This window comes from Tauraco erythrolophus, chromosome 4 (assembly GCF_009769465.1).
Source record: "Tauraco erythrolophus isolate bTauEry1 chromosome 4, bTauEry1.pri, whole genome shotgun sequence".
Lineage (NCBI taxonomy): Eukaryota > Metazoa > Chordata > Aves > Musophagiformes > Musophagidae > Tauraco > Tauraco erythrolophus.
Window position 1 is genome coordinate 55,397,374 of NC_141468.1, and position 19,413 is coordinate 55,416,786.

The 19,413-nt window shown below is 36.8% G+C and overlaps 1 protein-coding gene across 6 annotated transcripts in view; it reads right to left on the bottom strand.

The window, feature by feature from the left end:
• ANKS1B (ankyrin repeat and sterile alpha motif domain containing 1B) overlaps positions 1-19,413 on the bottom strand; it is a 476,662-nt gene that overhangs the window by 325,923 nt on the left and 131,326 nt on the right. For all 6 annotated transcript variants that reach the window (XM_086610938.1, XM_086610942.1, XM_086610943.1 and 3 more), the window contains exon 10: positions 2,470-2,635. In XM_086610938.1, coding sequence (XP_086467064.1) covers positions 2,470-2,635 — 166 coding nt within the window. The remainder of the gene's footprint in view (positions 1-2,469; positions 2,636-19,413) is intronic.

Below are 19,413 nucleotides of genomic sequence, written 5' to 3' on the forward strand. Positions count from 1 at the left end.
TTCTCCAGTAGATCAGAGAACGACAATTGGCAAGGTGACTATTGTCGACCTGTTAGGAGTTTACTGGCAGGGCAGATAATAGTTACAACATGCAGCTCTGCAGCTTGAAAGGCCAGCCAGAATGACCTTTCCTCTCAATATAGGAAAGGAGAATTTTCAATCACTGAGTGCAGTCAGTGTCACTTCTACTGCCAAGAGGTAGTAATGCCCTAGACAGTGGGAAGAGTTGATCAGAGTGTCCTACCACCTAGGGAAAGGAGACTGACAGATGCAATTTTATGTTCAAAGTCCTGCCTCATGCTCTGAAATGAACTCTACACATGACATAGTACAGCAAATTGAAACAGTATTCCCACAGTCAGCATGTCCCAGTGATAGAAAACCAGGGAAATTCAGGAAAAAATGCATGCAAATTAGGTATTTGTTTTAAATGAATGATCTCCATGATCATACAGAATTTATTCAAGCAATAAATCTGTATGAACTGAAGTGGCAGGCTGACATTCACATACAATTATGCGCAGTGTTAAGTACCTTACAACTGTGAGTGACACGGTTGATTTCATTTAGGCCGTTTGTAGTATAACAGTCAACATGATTACAGATATGGCTTACAAGCCAGGCCAGTTAGATAACTACTACATTTATAGCTTAAAATAAAATCACATTTTGGAATCTGCTTATCTATACAGCCAAATGTTCTACCCAATAAAATGCCAAGGAAAAGATCACAGTCGTACATGGAAAACTAAGACAGAAGTAATTACAGTACATTTGTATTGTCAACCCATCGACCTTGTTAGGTCTTATGACAGGCGCCCTCATGAATGTCCTACAGCTTCCTTCGTTATTCTCTGGGCCTCTGATAGACATCATATTTAAATATACACAAAACATATTTCCAGATTAAGACCTAAAAATGTCCTTTATAAGATCTGTTTTTCACACTGATCTTGATGGACTTACTATGCCTAAGGAAAATGCCTATGTTCAGCAGACAGCACACTTCCAAACCCTGATATTTTAACTAGCAAAAAGTCTATAACTTTTTTTAAATACTAATTACAATGGAAAGCTTTGTAATCAAGCAGCATTACTATGGAGGCAGATAATGAACTCCCTCGGCCAATTTACGGGTAGGAGTATGGCAGTCTTCCCATTGCAATAAGTATGTTTATGGTGATTAATCAAGTAGAAGCCTGAAAAAAAACGATAATTTGGCATTTTCTTCCTTTACTGAATGACAACCAGTAATATTGTCTTGCATAGTCTGCTAATTTTTTAGATTATCAGAGCCAAAAAGTCATTAACAAAGTAAGCCTTCAGTTACACAAGTAGTCGTGCTGATGTTCAAGTCAGATTCTGGTCCACTCTGTGCAACTATGCTATAAAGACACTATACTATTTTGTGTCACCTCATAATACAGGTTCCCTCAAGTCTTCTTTAGCCCAAATTTTATGGAGTGGTAGGAATTACCATCCACTCCACCTCACCTTGCAGACTCCAAAGCTGTATCTTGATATCTGGTACTCTTCCTGATATAGCTCGGGCACTTTTCCAATCCTAGTTCAGCTGTGAAATCAAGAAAGTGCTTTCCCTTACACAGACTAGATAGATAACATGATGTTAGTCTACAATCATCTGTCATTCTTGTGTATTTCCCAAATCATGATTGATAATCAAGATAGCACAGGTCGAAAAGTCAATTGCCCATTTCAAATAGCTCTTTGCAGCTGAGAACTGTCATTTGTCAAAGCAGGCTCTCAGTCCAATTACTTATAGTGAAATGATTCTATTCTGAAATTCCTGTACCAGGTGGTGACTAATGAAGAGTTCAAACAAGGGTAATGATAGAGAGCATATAATTTTGGAGAACGTAAACAGAGTCCTTACAGATAATATGATTCATCTGACTGAGCATAATTCCGTTGTTTTTTTAACTATTGTAACTCATTGCTGTTGAAACCGGTATAATACACATAGCAGTCTGCCAAATGGTCATTGAATATTTCTATCAATTCCTATTCACTGTTTCATTTTCAAAAACAAAGTAGGTCTTCCTTTATGTAGCATGGAAATACAGTATACTTTAAATTTTGAATTAGTTCTATAATGTTGTTGCTAAGCATTTCATTAAAGAACAGAAACAGGTTGATAAATAGAATACTTCAAAAGGCTCAGCTTAAAGAAATTCAGTTTCTAATTTGACTTTTTGCAATCTTCTTATATTATCTAGGAAATCATTTAAACCTCTGCTTTGTTTTCCCTTCTACAGCATTTTGATATTAATCTTAATTCTGAGATTAAGCTCTTATGGGAGCCAACAGAAGACTACAATCATGCTGTGATAAGTAAACAGAGTACTGTATTCTTGAAAATATAAACCTATACCTTCTATATATAATTCTATAACAATGTAACATTACACTTACACCAAAGACTATGTAAAGGATTATTTGGTAATTTACCTGGTCTTGAGGAAGGTACTCTTGCTATCTCTAGGGAACAAGGTTTTTTGGTCACTGCTATGTCTACCAAATCACAAAGACTGCTGCCATTTTCTGAAGGAACAGCATCCAGAGGTACAGAGGATATTGCTTCCAGTGCATAACCTCTCTTCTTTGAATAAGACTCCTGAAATGCAAAAACTTAAGTAAGAGAAATATTTCTCAGATGACACAGGAAAAGAACCAGGTTCAGTAACTCTGGCTATCAGTGTTTAAAATTCAGCAAATTAAATATCACATTCTCCTGAAATGTAAATTGTAATGAACTGGAAAAATTACCTGCGTGTTAGAAGATAACACTTCTTGTTCCTTCAATTTTTTGTGTAATATACTCCTTGTTTAGTTACAGAAATGTCTTTATTCATCAAACTTTGTGTTTAGCAAAAACTCCAACATAACTGGTCTTGCCGTATCTGCTTTGCTAGGTTCTAATTCAGTGGATGGATCTTATTCATTTTTTTTAAAAATTATATCTCATGAAAATGACAATTACATTAACCACTGCAATTACTTTCTTTTTGAGGATGGTTTTACAATATGTTTATATTACATATAAGAAAGCTGAAGATATGCCATCTACATTTTGATGACAGAATCCCAGGTTGTGAATGAAGATTAATTACTGCTTTATATTTGAGTGAACAGCAATAACAGTACAAGGTCCCTTAACAGTGATATACACATATACACATTCCCATCATTAGCAAATATTGAGGGAGGGGAAAAAAGGAATTAGTCAATAGTTTTGCTGGTACTCTAAACTGTCCAGTCAAGCAGACTGTCTCTGCTTTAGAACATGAATAAGAAGATATGATACATTTTCACCAGAGTTTTTTTGATTTGTGATTTTTATTTTTTTTTTTAATCCCAGCAGAAAGTAATTGCATGGGCAAATACATATTTCCACATCTTTCTTACATTGGACATATGGATGTCTCAGAAAGTAAAGCATTGCACATAAATCAAATATGATATAATAAAATGCAAAGGGCCAGAAAGCACCCTGACAGTTAGATATTATCATAGCACTACTGAGAAAATGATTGAAGAATGTGATGTAGAGAACAGGATGTGGAATAACAATTTTTTCAACAAGACCTTGTATTGCCTGCAGTAAACTATGGCTGTAGATAACAGTCTCTTGTTTAGGTAAATGTTTTATACTCTTAGTGGATTACTCTACTGTCAAACTTTTTGCAGTTTTTCCTGTTCATTGTGTCATGACCTGATTTTTACAAGTTCATAATCTGGTAATAATTCAAGGCCTCTCAAAGGATAGGGTTGAGACGCCAGCAACAGAAGCTCCACTTCAAAATTCTACTTGATGGCTTCAGTAGAACCAAATTTTTAATGACTCTTAGGTTAACACACCACTGAATAAAGAATTTGAAAATGAATAATTAAAACAGTTAACAGGGAAGAAATAATACAAAATAAAATAAATAGAATACTAACAAGAATTTGTAATAAGACTATGAAGCAAAGAATAGAAGATTAGTGGTCAGTGTTCAAAAATCATGCCTAAAAGAGGAATGTGATATCGTCTTTACCTCTTTTACCCTTTCCTGTCTATGTCTAGTCAGAGTATGAGATCTCTATATTAGTAATTTTACTGATATATACTAATAGTAACTAGTTTCAGCTAGTGGACTTGAAAGACATAACAAGGAATTGGAAAAGTTTGTAAGTGGGCTTACTGCAGCTCCAAATAAAACTTTTTAAATTTTAAGTCATCTCATTCCTTAAATGAAGTTAACAGAAAATTATTTCTGCAGCCTTCACCCTGTAAAAAAAAAAAAGTTTGTTGTGTTTTTTTTTTCAATCCTGCGAATAACACTTGCATAAAACAAAACGTAGATATTAGGAAGGGTACAATTGAAATCAAGAAGTTTACAAATACACAGTTTTATTACTGGAATAAAGGTGCATGAATTGAAATCTTAGGTTTAAATTAAAGAAGACTTTAAAAACCTTGTAATTTATAAATAACAGCACTGTTAACTTTGTCTTATATTCCTGCCTTTTTATCACAATAAATATAGAAAATATTTCTCCCTAGACTGCACTGTGTAATATGGAGGCATCGAAGTGGCTGAAGTGCAACTATAGGACAAGAGGAAGATTCCTTTCGACCTTGAAAAAAAGGTAAATTCCACCTTGTTCATTTAAGTCTGCTGTAAAAGGACAGAGGGAAAAATTCATTTACCAAAGCAATGACTAAAACAGCAGACTTCAATTTAATGCTTGTACACGTTAAGTTTCTAAAAGTGTAAGTCAGAATGCCAAAACTCTAGTAACACACAGCTGTCTAGAGAAGGTCATGAAGAAATACTGAAGTCTTAAATTTGTCACCAAAGTGAAACCCTGCTCAGCTCCTGAATTCAGCTCTAGAAAAAACTATTAAAAATCTATAAACAAAATATAAGCATATACACTGGATCATATTTTATGTCTATGTAACCCAATATCCTGTCTACAAAGACAGCCAACAGTGCTGTCCTAGAGAATAGTGAGATCAGCACAAGACCAGGACAATCATGTAGTAGTAATTCTCCTCTTATAACACTTTGAGGGTCCCACACTTCACAGTCAAAAGGTGCTGACTTTGTTTTGCATGTCCACCAATCAAACTTTCTAAAATCACCTTCTCAAGTAGCCTTTAGAGCACTTTTTGCAGTTTGTATGCACCCCATTTTACGTTTAGCTATCTCACCAGGTTTGACATCCCTAATTCCTGTACTTCAGGAGGCAATGGATGGTTGTTCTTTACTCCTTTCTCTAGTTGTGATTTCACAGATCTCTATTGCACTCTCCCTTGTCCTCTCCTTTAGGGAACAGGAAATTCTAATTTACTCACCCAGCTGTTCCAGGCTTTTGACCATCCTTGTCACCCCTCACGTTCCCAGTCTTCAATAACGTGACAGGGATCAGATTTTCACATGGCATTCAAGATGTGGGCTCGCTAAGTATTCATACTGACATAATGACGTTCCCTCTTTTGTACTCTACTCTTTTCCTAATTGCTCTTAACATTCAATTTGATTTTCTGAATGTTATTCAACATTCTGTAATTAACATTGCAAGAATATAAATGTCACAGAAGAATAAATAAAAATGATGGAGTTACTGAGAAAATGGCTGGAATGTAAATAACTGACAAATAAATTCTTCTTAAATCTCTCCCTAATAAAGCAAATAAGATAATACTATGCCAAACAGAACTTAAATAAGTTAGAGTGAAAAAAGAATTGTTAATACTTAAAAAGTCTGGAATTCTATCAACTGATTAAGTGAAGATGATAAGCCTTAATTAAAAAGTGCATATGTAGCAAAAAAAAAGACAAACTTCTCATTGCTGGAGCAAAGTAATGTAAAGTCTTCTGGTTTCTGTAGCATGTTCTTCATTTTGCAGGTAGTGAGCATATTCTAGAAATTTTTAAGCTCTAAACTAATTCAAGTTAGATGTTAGCAGATGGCATAATATTGTCTTCAAGTATCAGGCATAAAGCAATGTGATTCTGTTTTTTTTCCTAAGATTAAAAGCTCTTCAGCATTCTTCTCAATAATATCAGCTCTGTTGTCTCACCTCACCCACTGCAATAAGCAGCAACTCTACAGTAATCCTATATGTCCTAGATATTTTCATCTGCATAATAAAACTTTCTAAAGAAATACTCTTCCATTATAGTTTAATATTCTTTAGTCCTGAAATCATAATAATAGTTCAACTTTTTAAATATAGAGATTATTCAATCTGGAATTTCTGTAAACTATTCCAAAAAGTTGAAGATGACACATGTAACAGACCACCAATATCAAGTCAGAATTGTAACTCCTTCTTTGAAATTACAGCTTCATATAAAAGTAATACACTGGGCTGCCAGTACATTAAAATAAATATTTTTGTGGAAAGCATAAAGATACATATACAAGTGAGAGAAAAAGAGAAGAGTGAGAGTGGGTGAGTCGCTGGGAAAGGATTAGAGAACATTTGCCCATACTGATAAAATATAAATTAAATTTTTGCCTTGTAGAAAGAAACAGCAATATAAGATTGAACTTGCAAAGCACATGCCAGGAACACACCATGACTCCTACTCAGAGGCCTTCAGCTAGCTGGATCTCTTCTGAGTGTATACTTGATGCTTTAATACCTATCATGTATAATTTGAAACCTAAACAGGCCTAGAAAAGACAAACTGGGGGAAGGATGTGATTGTTGACCAGTTGGAATGAATTTGCTTCTAAAATACCTGTATGGTAACTGCAAATTGTTATATACAAGTGTGAAACAATATTCCATAACATCAGGAAAGCTTCAAAAACTACATGACGTTGAACTAGGCCTTTTTTCCATGTTTCTGCCAAGCTTCTAGATATTCTTGCTTCTGCCTTCTATATACTCTTGCATTCCTTACAAGAATCAACCTCTATGATGTATACTTTAGATAGTACGGGGAGCAAGAATGCCCCTATGTATATTTACACTTGAAAATATAAGTTAAGGACACTGTTTTAGAAAGAGAATGATTAGGGGACAGTTTCAATGGTCTTAAATTATATTTTCAGATAATTAGACTTTTAAGGAAACCTTTATGTCTATGATTATCAATTATCTGCCAACGCATAAAAACAAGAAGTAGAAGTAAGAAACCCAGGGTTTCCTTTCTTCTGAATAATAACACTTAAAGGACAAATATTCTCATAAAGGCAGAAAGGAAGAATGCAATGTATCTGCCATCTTCAGAAAATTTCTTTTTCATTTACATGGAATCATAAAATCATAGAATAGTTTGGGTTTGAAGGGACCTTAAAGATCATCTAGTTCCAACACCCCTGCCATGGGCAGAGACACGTTCCATTAGATCACATTGCTCAAAGCCCCATCTAACCTGGTCTTGAACACTTCCAGGGATGGGGCAGCCACAACTTCTCTGGCAAACCTGTGCCAGTGCCTCACCACCCTCATAGTAAAAAATTTCTTCCTTAGATCTAATCTAAATCTCCCCTTTCAGTTCAAAGCCATTACCTGTTCTCCTACCGCTACATGCCCTTGTAAAAAGTCCTTCTCCAGCTCTCTTGTAAGCCACCTTCAGGTACTGGAAGGCTGGTAGAAGGTCTTCCTGAAGCCTTCTCTTCTCCAGGCTGAACAGCCTCAACTCTCTCTGCCAGGCTTCACAGGAGAGGTGCTCCAGCCCTCCTCTGGACTTATTCCAACAGGTCCATGTCCTTCTTAAGTTGGAGGCCTCAGAGCTGAATGCAGTATTCCAGGTAAATAGATAATGAAGAACTGCTATTAAATTCTAACATGCTCCTTGAGATCCACCAGGCTATCTGAGAGCAGCCCTGAGGAAAAGGACTTGGGAGTGCTGATCGATGACAAGCTCAACATGAGCTGGCAATGTGCGCTGGCAGCCCAGAAAGCCAACCGTATCCTGGGCTGCACCCAAAGAAGTGTGGCCAGCAGGTCGAGGGAGGTCATTCTGCCCCTCTACTCTGCTCTCGTGAGACCCCACCTGGAACAGTGCATTCAGCTCTGGAGTCCCCAACACAAGAAGAACATGGAGCTTCTGGAGCGAGTCAGTCCAGAGGAGAGCCACAAAGATGATCCGAGGGCTGGAGCACCTCTCCTACGAAGACAGGCTGAGAGAGTTGGGGCTGTTCAGCCTGGAGAAGAGAAGGCTTTTATTGCAGCCTTCCAGTACTTAAAGGGGGCCTACAGGAAAGCTGGGGAGGGACTTTTTACAAGGGCATACAGTGATGAGACAAGGGGTAATGGACTTAAACTGAAAGAGGGTAGATGTAGACTAGATATAAGAAAAAAATTTTCACTCAGAGGGTGGTGAGGCACTGGAACAGGTTGCCTAGAGAAGTCGTGGATGCCCCATCCCTGGAAGTGTTCAAGGTCAGGTTGGATAAGGCTTTGAGCAACCTGGTGTAGTGGAGGGTTTCCCTGCCCATGGCAGGGGTGTTGGAACTAGATGATCTTTGAGGTCCCTTCCAACCCTAACCATTCTATGATTCTATGATCCATCGTATCTTCTCCTCTGGATTGCTGCATGTCAGAGGACCAGCATGAAGAATTCAAGTGGCTCTCTTTCAATCATAGTGGGATAAATTCTGTTTTTTAGGTGATTACTGTAAGACTTCTATTATCAAAATTTTTGAGAGCTATTGATCTCAGTGCCCCATCCAACTTGACCTTGAATATTTCCAGGGATGGGGCATTTACTACCTCTCTGGGCAACCTGTTCCAGTGCTTCACCACCCTTATTGTAAAAAATTTCCTCATTATATCTATTCTGGATGTGCTTGAGTCAAACATACTTCTTGACGTTTGTAAATAGACTGATGTATAACATTGTTAGATTGGGACGCTTCATACTGAAACTTTCATGATAAGTAACCAAAGGTTGCTGAGAGAAATCAAGAATTCAAGCAAGAAAGAAGTCCTGATCAGTGACTGAAAATAATTAGGATAGTTTTTTGGCATACAGCAAGGTGATGGGGAGAATGCCCGCACCTGAAGGGTTTTATGCGAGTTTGTCACAATAACATACTGAGCAAAAACAAATGAAAGTATTTCTTATGTCATCATAACCCAAAAACACAATTAGATGGTGAAATATTTATTTTGACTGCCTCTCCATTGAAAGAAAGTAGGAATATTACTATAATTTTATGGCTAGTAAAAACACTTTTATCTATTACTAATAATTTAACCAAAGTAATTTTTATAGTATCGTGTAATTAGAATCATTTTTCATGAGTCAAACTGTGATAAGTGTTCATCGTTATGACAGCTAGAAACACTTGAATATGTAATTTGCCATGGAACAGATAATAAGTTTCACTTCATGATATATTACAGAATCTAGAAAATCCTCAATAATCTCATCTAAGGGTAATGACACTGGAAGGTCTCCTCTGGTCTGCACAAAGTATTTATAATATTGATTTTAGAATGGTATTCTCTTTTAGCCTCTCACTAAGCATCTGAAACAGTGGGTTTGTTGTTGTAGGGAATAATATATGTACAAAGTTACATGAAATAATTCTTTCTCTCCAGCACCTGAAACAGGCTTTGTAAGTTTTAATAAGCCTTCCACAGAACTGAGAAAAATGTTCAGTTTAAAAAACATGCTCGATTTTTTGTCCTGTACATTTATATTGTCAGGAATGTAAAGATAATGCGTAATTTTTCAGAAACCATTCAAAAAAGTTAGATCTGCTATTTCAAAGTTTGTGTTTGAGAAAAAATGTGCACTATTTACATACCACACCAAATGTGGGTTTACCATCTCCTTTTCAAATGCATGATTTCACATACCTTGCTTAGTATCCAAAATTTCATATGAAAACTCTATGGATGTCAATCCCTGAAAGCTAAAGTTTCCTATAAAGCTTTACAATACAAAACTAGCTAATGTAGCCTAAACTATAAATGTCTGAAAATATGGGTAAATTGTGAGTATAATGAATGCAGTGTTAACCTCAGCAGCAGAAACATATTACTGTATTTTATGCAGAGTTTTCATAATTCTATTTGGCAGATATTCAGAATTTCAAATGAAGTTAGATTGTTGTAGTCATGTTACATGCTTTCCCATGCATACAACATTCTGGCCATGAAAGAGAGCCGATGCGTCCTCTAATAAATAACTCACTGTAACAAAGAATGTACTGCAAGTCTACATAATCTGGTTTATGCAAATGATAATGGTTGTGTGTAGCAATGTAGCATAGTACAATAACTGTTTTAATAAATGATTCTTAGTTTAGTTGAACAAAATGCAATTACAAAATAGAAAGTAATTTCCAGGTTAAATATGCTCCCATTTTTTACAGTTTTCATGAACAACATTATACAAAAACACGTCTTGTTTGAATATAAAGCTATAGGAAAATGCCTATTTAAAATAAAGAGTATTATATTAAAAACATAAAATGAGTTGAAACCTCAGCTCCATGGAAACAATACTTCTCTGCAAGTCGCTTATGCTCTAATGCCTAGGTTTTAAACACACACATACACAAAAAAAAAGCAGTTAGCTCAATCCATAGGGCAAATTTCGGTAAATTAAAAAAAATCAGGATGAAAAAATTAAGAATAGAATATTATGCATTACTAAGTATGATAATAAAACCACTAACGAATCTTTGTCAAAGTATTCAGATATCATTTCATAGCCAGAACTTCATATATGAAGGAGGGCCCATACAAACATTTATTTTCATACAACACTTTCTCTAGAAGCAGATAAAAGAACTCATTGCAAAATGAGAAGTTCGGGCCAGAAGATGTCTCAAAAGTTGAATGAAGAGGCTCAGAAGAGCGTTATAGTTTCAAGAGTGTCAGTTTCAAAGTTCAAAACACACAGAACAACAGGAGAAAGGCTCTTCTAGTATCTACTGCGGTCAGAAGAAAAAAACTGCTTTCCACTTTCCCAGAAACTGATCAATATGTGTGTACTTTGTCAGGCTCCGGGCTCTGTTTGGTAACAGCCCAAAGATTTGAAGGTGGTTCAAACTTCAAATTTTGGGAGGAATATAGGTCTGCTGTCAGAGGATGTAGGGAGGCAACTAGGAAAGCTAAGACCTCCTTGGAATTAAACCTTGCAAGAAAGGTCAAGGACAACAGAAAGGGTTTCTTCAAATACACTGCAGATAAAACTAACACTAGAGGCAATGTAGGCCCCCTGGTGAATGAGGAGGGTGCCCTGGTGACAGAGGATAAGAAGAAGGCAGAGTCACTGAATGCCTTCTTTGCCTCAGTCTGTACTGCTGGAGGCTATCCTGATGAGCCCTGGAACCCTGACGCTCCTGAGGAAGTCAGGATAGAGGAGGAGTCTACCCTGATTGACGAGGACTTGGTTAGGGACCAGTTAAGCAACCTGGACATCCATAAATCCAGGGGTCCTGATGGGATGCACCCACGGGTGCTGAGGGAGCTGGTGGATGTCATTGCCAGGCCACTTGCCATCATCTTTGCTAAATCGTGGGGAACGGGAGAGGTGCCTGAGGACTGGAAGAAAGCAAATGTCACTCCAGTCTTCAAAAAGGGCAAGAAGACCCAGGTAACTACAGACTGGTCAGCCTCACCTCCATCCCGGGAAAGATAATGGAACAACTTATCCTTGGTGCTGTCTCTAGGCATATCAAGGATAAGAGGGTGATTAGGGGCAGTCAACATGGCTTCACTAAGGGGAAGTCGTGCTTGACAAACCTGATAGCCTTTTATGAGGACATCACCCAGTGGGTGGATGATGGTAGAGCAGTGGATGTGGTCTATCTTGACTTCAGTAAAGCATTTGACAGTCTCCCATGGCATCCTCACAGCTAAACTGAGGAAGTGTGGTCCGGATGATCGAGTAATGAGGTGGATTGTGAACTGGCTGAAGGATAGAAGCCAGAGAGTAGTGGTCAATGGGACAGAGTCCAGTTGGAGGCTTGTATCCAGTGGAGTCCCTCAAGGGTCGGTACTGGGACCTGTATTGTTCAACATATTCATCGACGACTTGAATGAGGGAATAGAGTGCATGTTCAGCAAGTTTGCTGATGACACTAAACCGGGAGGAGTGGCTGACACACCTGAAGGCTGTGCTGCCATTCAGAGAGACCTGGACAGGCTGGAGAGTTGGGCGAGGAGAAATTTAATGAAATACAACAAGGGCAAGTGTAGAGTCTTGCATCTGGGTAAGAACAACCCTACATACCAGTACAAGTTGGAGACTGAACTGTTGGGGAACAGCACAGGGGAAAGGGATCTGGGGGTCCTGGTGGACAGCAGGATGACCATGAGCCAGCAATGTGCCCTTGTGGCCAAAAAGGCCAATGGCATCCTGGGGTGTGGTTAGTAGACCAAGAGAGATTCTCCTCCCCCTCTACTCTGCCCTGGTGAGGCCGCATCTGGAATATTGTGTCCAGTTCTGGGCCCCTCAGTTCAAGAAGGACAAGGAACTGCTTGTGAGTCCAGTGCAGGGCCACAAAGATGATTAAGGGAGTGGAGCATCTCTCTTATGAGGAAAGGCTGAAGGAGCTGGGTCTCTAGTTTGGAGAAGAGGAAACTGAGGGGGGACCTCATTAATGTTTATAAATATGTAAAGGATGACTGTCATGAGGATGGAGCCAGGCTCTTCTCAGTGGCATCCAATGATAGGACAAGGGGAAATGGATATAAGCTGGAACATAGGAGGTTCTGCTTAAACATGAGGGAGAACTTCTTCACAGTAAGGGTAACAGAACACTGGCACAGGCTGCCCAGAGAGGTTGTGGAGTCTCCTTCTCTGGAGATGTTCAAAACCCGCCTGGACACGTTCTTGTGTGATATGATCTAGGTGGTCCTGCTTCGGCAGCAGAATTGGACTAGATGATCCTTTGAGGTCCCTTCCAATCCCTAACATTCTGTGATTCTGTGGTTATGAAGGGAAATTTTGCACAATATCAGTTTGTTACATAATCAGACCTCTTCACTAAAAAAAGAGAGGTTTTTCTTGTTCGTAAGAAAAGGATTATCACAGTTTTACAGAAAGAGTGGTAGAACTTCTGACTTACAAGGATCCCAATAGTACGTGACTAACAACTGACAGGTCGATTTTGAGCATCACAAAAAGGTTTTTTAAAGTGACCATTAAATCATTTTCCCCTAAGCCAATAAAATAAATATTTTCCACTTTGGGCTAACACTTTTTAATGGGCCTGAGAGTAGGTGTGAAATATGCACAGAAGGAGTGAATGAGAATTTGTAGTTCTGCCTTTGGACCGTAAGGCATGTGCTATTCATATTTCTTCTCCCCTGCTGAAAGACCCATAGGCTTGGTCCAGCTCTTAAACAAGTTTTGTCTCCTACTCTACTAAAACTTAAAAATCTTTCCAATAGAAGAAGCGAGCATGAAGCAAAAATAATTCCTCATATCATAAGGGCCAAAACCATAGAAAATGTTAGATATTGAGAAACCCTGAAATGAAGTCAGTATTTACGAGACAACAAATTCAGAAAAAAAATTAACACACTACTTTAGGTTAAACAGACAGGTTGAAATTTTCTCACGCTTTATAGCTTCATTCCTATCAATTACTGTGCCCGTAAACGAAAAATATATGGGTTGCTATGGAGAGGAGAGGGAAATTTAATATACTGAAGTAGATCTGGAAGCAAAACATATCATTTGTGTGAATACTAATTTTCACTATTAACATAAAGCAGAAAAGAACCTCACAACTGCAAACTGACTTGACTGGACCGCAGATAATATCACATATCACTAAAATGAGACATTATGGAAGACATTTTCTTGGGAAAAAAAAAAAAGCTTTACCTCCAAAATATGTTAATCCATTATCTGTTATGAATAATTTGTGCATTTTTAGAAAATATTCTGTATCCGCCCATGCACCTTGTTCTGAAGTCATGTAAACACTTTCACAAATTTTCCCAATAGAAACCAATTACTTGATGCCATACAAAATGGATTTCACAGAAGCTACAAATAAACATTGCCATTTCAGGAAAGGGAATTTCCATGTTTAAAAGTTTTCCAGTTTGATACTGAAGAAATAAAAATTTAATTATATTTTGTATAAAAGTTATTACTGCAACACTGTGAGCCAAGACTGTTAAAAGAAACCCCTCCTACACATGCTCCCACAGTAAAACAGAAAGAACAATAAAATGTTTTTCCAAATGTTAAAGTTACTGAAAGTCATATTGTCAAAAATGAACAACTTTGTTGTGAACCATACCTTTATCTGGCACACAACTGAAAAGAAAATGAGATACAAAATCAACAGAAGAAAATAATTTTGAAATTGTTCTTTAAAGGTCCCAGGATGCATGCAAAGTTTGTAAAAGTTAGCACTTTCTATCTAAAAAGGACCAAATAACCTTTGTCTACAGTAAGCATGGTATTTCAGCAGTGTGAAAACTGAACCTAACAGTAAGAGACAATCAGAGGAAAAGTAAATTCCCACTGTAAGTAAGTTAGAATCTGTATTTAAAAACTGTAAAATAAGTTATTTCATTACAACAGGAGAAATATGCACAATAGTCATAGACAAATGTTAATACAACATTGTCCATATCTCCTATGTTCTTAAAGAACCCATTAAAGAACTACTAAAGAATAGTAATTTCCTATTCCAAACCACAGTTCTGAATGGCACCTTATGAACTCTGCTGTTTCCTGGCCAAAAACATGTCAAAACCCACTAACATTCATAACCTAGATATTTAGCTTTATGGATACAAAAAGTTCCATCATCCAGTGCTATCTTATCATACTGCCTACATTCTCAGCAATTTTATGAGGACTGACTTGGCTCTGTTGAATTCAATTAGCTACGACTGAAATATAAGGACAATAGACACTGGATGATCTTTAAGGTCCCTTCCAATCCAACCCATTCTATGAATATATCAGCATAGTTACCTAATTCATTGCTCATCACTGAAGGAGAAACATTCAGCAAATAAACATGCTACTTCCTTGCAGCTCTTTAAATATGGAATCCAACTGTTTTATGTCAAAGCTCTACTGCTTTAATTATTACTGTAATGATTTCTATGGTATGATAATCTAGTTATTTATTGCAAATACTCAGTCTTATTGCATAATGGAAACTGAGAATGTGGAGATTATACAAAATGAAGTGAATAAGGATTACAAGGGAATCAATGTCACATTTTCAATGAAATTTGAACTTAGAAAACTTTCTATAGGTTCACTGCAAGATTCCAGTTTCAAAATAGCTACCACAGAATCATACATCTATTTGGCCAGAATTCAGGAATCTTGCCCCAGATTTGCAGTCACACTAGCTGTATGTAATACTTTGACTAAAGATATTCTCTATTAATGCTGTGTGACCTTCCTTTGTGAACAAACTACTGTCAGTGTTTCACACAAACAAAATGGTAAAAATTACAAAAACTCTTTGCCTACTGATTCTATTGCTCTAGGTTCTGATTCAACTAATTTCTTATATTTCAACAAATGAGCAACTCGACCTCAAAATAGCAACGTAAATGCTTAAAGTTAGCATACACTCAAGTAATTTGCAAACTCAAGATCCTTTCACAATTTCACAGTGAGGAAACAGAGTTGGTCAGAAAAATAAATCTGCTACTCAGAAAGCCTGCATGTCATGTGGAACCACCTAAAGCTGGACAACAGGAAACACTTCGCCGTGGATCTTTCTTTCTGGGTCGAAAATGAGATTCTAGTCACTTACTATCCAAACTATGGACTGTCTGCAGTTCTTCTTTGGTCATATAGTCCTGATGAGAAACAATTGTCCTTAGGAGAAAGATGTTAAGATAGCTATCCTTAAGAGGTAACTCAAAAATTGTTCATGCACTTTACGATAGAACATTGTTACATTCAAGAGAAACGACAAAAAAAGACACACTCTGTCCACTTTAGAAGTGGAAGAAGGAAGGCCTCCTGCTCTGTTAGCTGTGTACCCTCTGTAAGTGCCCTGGTGTTTAATTTGCACACGAATTCATCTCAAAAGCTAGGCATGTAGTCAAATATATCCTTCTACTTCATATCTCACACTGGCTGGCTTCCAGTGGCTTCCTGTTCAACACAAAAGAGCAATCAACTGAAAATTTTCAGAGATGTCAAAACTTTCCCATTGATAAAGGGTGCACAAGCACCCAGATGGGTTTCTGAGTGAACTTTCTGTTGTCAATATTTATTCATTTATTAATCTGAATAAGGCAGAATTTAGGTACCTGTCCGCATACTAACAGATTACAACAGCTTACTCAAGAAGCTTTATATGTATATAGAACTTACGTATCTGCTAAACATAAAGACTGATTAGGGAGGAAGCTAGTGGGTTGTAAGTACTTAGACAATTAGGTAAGCTAAAATACTGAGAGTTATGGACTCAATTTTGCTAAACTCAAAATTAGGTAGAATTAAATGAGACTTAACTTTGGCTAATTTTATTTTCTCTTTTCTTTTTCACAGTATTAAACATAGTGAATCTAAAACTAGAATGATATAAAATTATAGCACCTCCAAAAATAATATGGTCAACTGGATACTGTCAAGTTAGTAATTTACCTCAATGTCTTCACACTTACATCCTTTATGTTGAAAAACTGCAAAACGCCTGGTGGACTGTTCCGTTATACAGAGAGACGTTTACAACATGTTTTTAAAAAAAGCTATCTCCCTCTTTTTCCAAAGTAACATACCTATTCCACATATTATTAGTAGTATTACTGTTATTTCTATTTGTTATAGTAAGATTTTACAGATCAGGATTGCTTATTGCTTCTGGAAAGTGAACAGAGCATTTGCATTCTACAGCAATACAAATTATTAATACCATTCTAGGCAGGAAAAAAAAAAAAAAAGTCATTCCTCATTTCCTAGCTGAATTGCCTTTCTGAGAGGCCTTAAAATGAAAACACGTATTTGACTAGAATTGGCAGATCATATTTTCTATCAATAAACAAATTCAAAATACCTGATCATGAAAACATGCAACAATGTAGTCTTACATATTTCCCTTTGACATCTCAAATATGAACTCTCTCGAACTTCAGTTTCATTTTATTTGACTTCCAACTCATAAGTTCATCTTAATAATGAATTATTAATAGTGGAAAAATAAAACCAACCAGTTTCAGATTTTAAGAAACACAGCCTTAGACTGGGTTTGGATTTTTGTGAACACACGAATGTCTCCTGATAAAGTTCTGTATGTATGGAAGCCCAAATAGGATTAAGAATATTAATGCTTATGCTTAAGTAGGCTTAAGTAATTTGTTGAATCAGGGTTTATCTCATTTTCAGACTCAGTATAATGGGTACTGGTGGAAAAAGTTTTCAGTGAAATACAACAGCCAGACACGACATTAAATCCAAGGCACACAATTTCTTTTGAACAGCAAGAGAGAATTCACAGTTACAGACTACAAAATTGATCTTTTTAAATGCTTAGTTGTCAGTCAGGTCTTTTCTTCAGAAAGAAATCAGGTTCTATTATTTTTACATACTTCTCCAGAGACTTGCTCTATGAAGCCATGAATTTTCCTACTACTAAAAACTGAAGTAAGGAAAAAAAAAAATCCCTCACAGTTTCCAGCATTAGCTTGTCAGTGGTTCTCAAATATATTTGTACCACCATCAAAAAAAAAATTCCAAACCCAAAATGGAAAAAAAAGTTGTTAGGCTCAAAAAAAGTTCCAAAATGTCGAGTGCCTTTAAATAGCCCTTCATAGAACTGCAACCTTACCACAGCATGACTTAATAACTAATCCATGTAGTAGATCCATGTAGTAATCACGGTGCCCAGATATCACCACTCAACTGATCTCTCAACTTGAGATACCTCAAATACCAGCCTTTTTGTTCACAAACTCTTTTCCTCCTGTTACTATCACAGAAACAATACAAAGTATCTACGACAGCTTTTTTCCCCACAAAACGTAATACCAAGCAGTAAACCCAATTTGGTCAGACTAACCAGGAACTTCTACATACGTTTTCAAGTTTCCACATACTGCTTTAATATTTCCATTACGAAGCAGCTGAAGTTCAAATACAAAGTTTTTAATACAAAGGTGAACTTCTTTCATGTACAAAACTATTTGCTATGCATTATTGCTATCCATTTGCTGTGCAATTCGAATTGATTGGGTTTTTTTCCATTTTGCCATAATTTACCAGGCAGTACTGAAAGCAAAAACATTCCCTGAAAGCGTGTCTTCTGGTTATCACTGAATTGCAAACCACAAAACAACAAAATGTAACATACTTACACTGTTTTAAGATCTTCCCAGTTGATCACTGTGTCATATTTCAGTTAGGAATGTGACAGTGTTCAATTCAACATTAATTTCTACATGACTTTGAATATCTTTAAATTATCATTATATTCAGTTATTATCTTTAATTAAAGTCCATCTTGAAAACCAGTATGGTCATCAAAACTTCAGATGACTTCTGACATGTATCAACAATTCCAGTATTGTTTGACACTTCTCTTCTTTCTCTATCTCATCCCATTTAATTTTGCTGTTTTATGATCACACCAAGAGACAGCACAGGCCAGCAGTGCCCAGATTCACATAGCGCTGAACAGGGAAAGCCATACTTTCACAAACAGTAATTTACAAACTGAAGAAAATGGGGTCGGTCCTAAATTTTTAATGAAATTAGCTCATCTCAGGCCACGCATCTAGAATTTTTCAAAGAATTACAGAAGGCAGATGTTTATATGTAACTACATAAACATAAGAGATCTCTGGAAGTCACCTTGTCCAAACTTTCAGTCAAAGCAGAGCAATCTTAACCATTAAGTTGCTCTGGGCCTTGTCCAGTCAGTTCTGAAAATACCCGAGGATAAATAGATTACAACATCTCTGGTTACTTTACATACCTGTGTAGTGGTGTCTAGATTGTACAACTAGTACAGTAAAAATGTATTTGCCACAAGACATCTGAAGTCATGGGCAACTGGAAATTTACACTGGAAATTAAGATGCTGTATAATATATGCAAGAACAAAATGCTCAGCTTCATTCCTTAAAACACAATCAGAAAATGTAGCATAGCACTAAAATAAGCCACAATTTTTTTCCAATATACTTATTTCCCATCACTGTTCAGCAGGGTATAATCATCACCTGCTGATTCTTTCTAGGCAGAATACATATTGCACTTTTCAGTAGCTGCTTTAGTGTGTGGGTGGTGTGTTCCTGAAATTACCAGTAAAACTTCAGCTTACTGCAGAAGAGATAACACTGCAAATCAAGAGGTGTTTTTTAATGGGTAATATAGCTCTCCATGCCAACCCCATTTAAGTAAACTCATCATTTCATCTACTAAATTAAGAAGATTTAAAAAAAAAATCGTATTTTTCATTGAAGGTTAGAAACTGGAAGAA